Source organism: Anopheles aquasalis, chromosome 3, assembly GCF_943734665.1.
Source record: "Anopheles aquasalis chromosome 3, idAnoAquaMG_Q_19, whole genome shotgun sequence".
Classification (NCBI taxonomy): Eukaryota; Metazoa; Arthropoda; class Insecta; order Diptera; family Culicidae; genus Anopheles; species Anopheles aquasalis.
The window spans coordinates 18426596-18431595 of record NC_064878.1 but is presented as its reverse complement, the minus strand read 5'-3'; the positions used below and the strand labels follow the sequence as shown (position 1 = coordinate 18431595).

Sequence of the window (5000 nt, the reverse complement as noted above, 5' to 3'; positions counted from 1 at the left end):
ACACTTTTTAGGTTCTTTTTTCCACCCACACGACACACAATCATGTCGACTCTCTGTCTAAGTTAGGTATCCTCTTACTCTAAACACTCGCGCAAAACCCTCTCAGTATTTTTTTTTTGTAAAAATAAAAGAATAATTAAAATTTACGAAATAATATAAATGGAGAAAAACTAACGTTCATCTAAAACTGCACCATTCACGCATTGATACACACATCACAAAACACCATACTAGAGTGACCTGACAGGTGCTCCCCCATTGTGAGACGAGTGTTCCTTTTTTGTCCTTTTCTGCAGTAACCATTCGAGTAAGTGTTGGGATGGGATTTGTACATAATGATAAGAACCGCTGCTGCTGCTGATGCTGCTGCTGTGGTAAGAAAGCGGTACATGGGACCATTAATGCTAATCATAATCTGAATAATCATGGATAAAGATAGAGTTTCTGTTTGTTTTCTGCTGTGTCGGTGCTTGCACAAGTTCCTTCCCTTCCCTTTTTCTCAGCGGCTCAAGCAAATCGTTACTTTTTACAAACATTAACAGATCCCGTTCACCACCGACGACACCGATCGTGTTGTCACCCTGCCGCCATACGTCTAAATGATGATGGCGTTATTGTTAGCCGTCGCTAAACCTAGGGGACCACCACCACCACCGGGGCCACCTTTCTTGGTAAGACGCCGCTTGCCTCGGATCTTGCGGACGTACGCTTTGATCAGTTTTTGGATTTTGATCGGATTGATCTCCCCGGTGCGGCTGTGACAGATCTGGAAGAGTAAACGGATCGAAAGGACATTAAAATCAAACATGTCACACAGTTGATTGTTGAACTCAAGCTACCTTCGGTACTGCTCGTCGGAGTATATCCTTGTACTCGTCCTTGTTGATCTGTTTCTTGTTGTAATACGGCTTAATCACTAGTTTTACCTCCTCGACGACACGCTCAAGACGATTGAGTTTCTTCAAAAACTGCAATGAAAGGACACAGTTTCGGTTAACGATCTGCGCTTCTTCGAGCTTCTGCTCCACAATTTTACCTTTTCCTTCACAGTAAGCTTCGAAGGATCTTCATCATCGGCTGCGTCTCCTTTTTGGTTAGATTTTCCTAAAACAGTAGAAGAATAGGGACCATATAACAATATTCGACATGGAATGAAACCCAAAAAAGGGTACAATCACATACCTCCTCCTCCTGCAGCACCGCCTTTGGATCGCTTGTGCGCACCGCCACCCTTTCGGCTACGACCGCCCGCCTTGCTCGCGTTGTTATGGTTCGGCGACGAACCGAACAGGGAATCGAAATGATTGGTAGCCTTTTTGGCCGCCTTCGTCGTGGGCATCTTTGAGGTTGACGGTTTGTAGCCAGTCGCTGCCGACGAAGCCGATGCTTGCTGGGCATTAGCGCCCATCGTGTGCTGATGATGGTTGGACTGCTGCTGCTTGCCGTGTGCGAGAGGTGAAAGATCGCCACCGTCACCCGGTGCCGGTGGCTCGAACAGATCATCGAAATCACTCGCCCCCGGTGAGTACGGTGAGTCGGTTGGGTTCATAAAGTCGCCACCAAACTTGCCCGCACCAGAGCCCTGTTGCTGCTGTTGCTGCTGCTGCTGCTGTTGGCCAGGAAGTGGCAGCTTCGAGATGACGCTGTTGTTGACGGTTCGGTCACCACCGGCAGCCACATTCGATCCTTTCATCCCGGAAGAGTGAGTAAATTCATCGAAGATCACCACATCCGAGTCTGAGTTGGCACCGGAGCTGACCGCATTCGGTGGTGGTCCTCCGCTGAGCACGATGTTGCTGAGGACTGTAACCTTGGGGGCGTTGCCACCCATCCGGCCGCCCAACAGTGGAGGTGTCCGGGATCCACTGTCGGCTCCATTCATCAGCTCACTGTTGCGTTCCGAAACGTTCACGAGACCATCCGATGCTGCTCCCGGATGCTGATCGCGTCCGGATGCTGCCGTCGCCTTGACCGGCTCACGCTCAACGTCATCATCATCATCATCATCGTCGTCTTCCGATAGGCGGCCAATGGAATGACCATCACGGCCGTCCGTTGGTGAAGGTGAGGGAGACTTTGTCGGTTCGAACGGATCGTACACATCGGGCGATGGTGATTGTGGTGCCGGTTCTGGTGGTGTGTTCGGTCCAACGGATGTTGCCATCGAACCGTAGCCCGTTTGTGAGGAGGAACTGGGTCCAGGACCGGTAGCATTTGCTGCAACACCCGTACCAACACCGGGCTGACCACCGGTGGCACCTTCGACAGCGTCGCTTGCCGTCGCACCACCATCCTGGCGCTCGGGACTGTCGTCTTTGCCTTCATCCAGGTCACCCGGATCGTACAGTGGGTTGACGGGCCGTACGTTGGACAGTTTCGTCTTGACTTGCATGGAAAACTTGGGTGCCTGTTGCTGTCCCTTGCTGTTCATCGCAGAAATGGAGGAAGACGAAGACGATGGAGCACCACTAGCAGTAGCAGCACCGGCCGAGGATCCTACAGTGTTGGTGGCGTTCCCGCCGCTAGCAGTAGAGCCAGAAGTGGTTGGAAATCCGGGCGGTGTTTTCGGTCCAAACATATCATCATCCGGTGGTGTTTTGCGATGTAAGGCACCAGGGGCGCCGATGTTGCCAGCACCACCAGGACCAGAGCCAGCAGAGCCCGAAGCTCCAGCAACGTCGACGCCGATACCGAGCGATTGGCCAAACGATTGTCCAATTCGCATACTAGCACCACCACCGACGGCAGTGCTATCCTTTTCCGATGGTTGTGATCCGATGCCTGGCCCAGCGGCAGCGCTCGTACCAGATCCGCCCGCACCACCAGCTCGTCCACCACGTTCCTTGTCCTTCTCGGTGTCGCTGTCGGACAGCACAATCACGGCCTTGGGCGATGGTGTCAGCACACGGAATGGCGATCCGTCCAGATCGATAATGACCACCGGTTTGGCCGTTGATCCATCTACCACACCACGACCACCGGAAGCGCCACCGCCGCCGCGCAGTTGCTTGCCGAGACGATCCAATCGTTTGCCGGTGCTAGTGGTGATGGTGCCGCTGCCCTTGCCACCTCTTGGCTCGCCACCACCATCGACCGGTGCGCGCTGACGTTTCGAGGACGAAGTACCACCGTTGTCCTTCGATCGATGCTTCGATCCGGTGGTGGTCGATCCGCCCGTTGTCCCGCTGCTACCTCCGAGCTGATGATGATGGTGATGATGGTGATCACCGCCGCCTGCGCTCTCCTTACCACCGCCCACCGATCCGCTCGCCATCGCCGCCGATGCCGCAGCCGATGTCGATGATTTGTCGTTAAAGCTAACACTTACTAGAATATTATCACCCGATGTAAATACTTCCTTCGAGGGTAGATTATGCTTCTCACGGGCACGCTCCCGACGACGAGCTTCCTTGCGTGCCGCCTTGCTGCTGCTGCTGCTGCTGTTGCGCTGCTGCTCCTTGCTACCTCCGCTACCTCCTTCTTGCAATAGCTGCTGCTGCTGCTGCTGCTGCTTGGCGATCGCTTCTTCGTTGGTCAGTATGACCGTCAGGTTGGCGGCACCGTTCGTTTTCACTCGGCTAGCACCGGTACCGCCCGTTGCGGGTAGTGGTGGAGGGGTCCACGATCCACGCTGCCGCTGGCCTTTGCTCGTCGGTGGAGGTGGCGTCCGTGATACGGATCGTGACATGATCGGTGACAGAGACGATCGTTTCCGGTTCTTCTTTTTCTGCTTCTTACTACTGGACGTCGTCAAGGTAGACCGTGGGACAGCCAGCACCGGTGACATGCTACGGTCCCGTTTCGTTTTCTTCTTTCGACTACGACCGCTCACGGCCGCTGAGGACGACACCTTCTGGAGCCGACGTCCGCGACGATCGACTGGAGTGCGGCTTCGGCTACGACTGCGACTGCGGCTTCGACTACGGCTACGGCTACGGCTTCTGCTGCGACTCAGCGAGACGAGCCGTTTTGATTTTCGTTTAGATTTCTTCTTCGAGCGCCGTTCACCCCTCCGCTCGTGCATCACCGGTGATCGCGAGCGTGATCGTAGCGATCGTGAACGTCGATGTCGGTGGGCGCCAACGGCACCTCCAGCAGCACTAGCCGGCAGTGGTGATGGTGAACGTGAGTAGGATCGTGACCGGGAACGTAACGAGCGTGCGTATCGTCCACGCGGTGATCGTGGCGAAAGTGATCGCAGCGCACCGCGCGATCGTGAGCGAGAGCGTGAACGATAGGGTGGCGGAGAGCGCACCGCATTCGCCAGTAACGGTGACCGTGCTCCTCGATGACGCGGCGATGGTGATCGAGCAATCGGACGGCGTCCACTGGCAGTGGCACCGAAGCCACGAGACGATCGTGCAGCAGCAGCAGCAGCAGCAGCCATCGGTGGTGCTGGTTCGGGCGAGAGAGAGATCGAAATGTTGGCGCGAGCACGATCCCGCGAACGGCTGCGCGACGGCCGACCCTGATGATGATGATGACCCTGATGGTGATGAGACGGGGGTGTTCGTGTACGGGAGCGTCGTTTCGGTGTCACATCCCGACCGAACGGATCCTTGTAGATACGGGGCCGCTTCTCGGCGATGATCGAGCGGATGTCGTACCGTGGCAGCTCTTTCCGCTTCGGTCTCCGTTGACGGTTGCGGCGTTCCGATTTGCTTCCTCCTTCACCACCACTCTCACCACCTCCACCATTCTCTCGGCGACCACCACCGTACTCATCATCTTCGTCGTCCTCTTCACCATCGCCATCTCCACGAGCACCATCGCGCGTTGAGCCTCCGCCGCGGCGGGATGATTTCTTCTTCGAATCCTTCTCGCGATAGTTCCGTTCGCGACCCTTCTTGGTGACCTTTTTAAACGTTAGTTCACTGCTGGCTACGGCCGATTTCTTTTTCACTCCCGACGAACTAGCTCCTGCCTGGGAAGTAGAAGCCTTGCCGGAACCAGATGGCCCAGCAGTAGCAGCAGCAGCACCGCCAGCACGTCGTCCATCT

At 55.5% G+C, this 5000-nt stretch overlaps 1 protein-coding gene across 1 annotated transcript in view; it reads right to left on the bottom strand.

Annotated features, from left to right (window-relative positions):
• Positions 1–5000, bottom strand: part of LOC126574004 (serine/arginine repetitive matrix protein 2-like) — a 10450-nt gene that overhangs the window by 1104 nt on the left and 4346 nt on the right. Inside the window, exons 1-4 of the mRNA XM_050233899.1 lie at positions 1183–5000; positions 1037–1104; positions 840–968; positions 1–766 (exon numbers count right to left, since the gene is read on the bottom strand). The exon at positions 1–766 is cut by the window's left edge and continues 1104 nt beyond it; the exon at positions 1183–5000 is cut by the window's right edge and continues 4346 nt beyond it. Coding sequence (XP_050089856.1) covers positions 596–766; positions 840–968; positions 1037–1104; positions 1183–5000 — 4186 coding nt within the window. The 3' untranslated portion in view covers positions 1–595. The remainder of the gene's footprint in view (positions 767–839; positions 969–1036; positions 1105–1182) is intronic.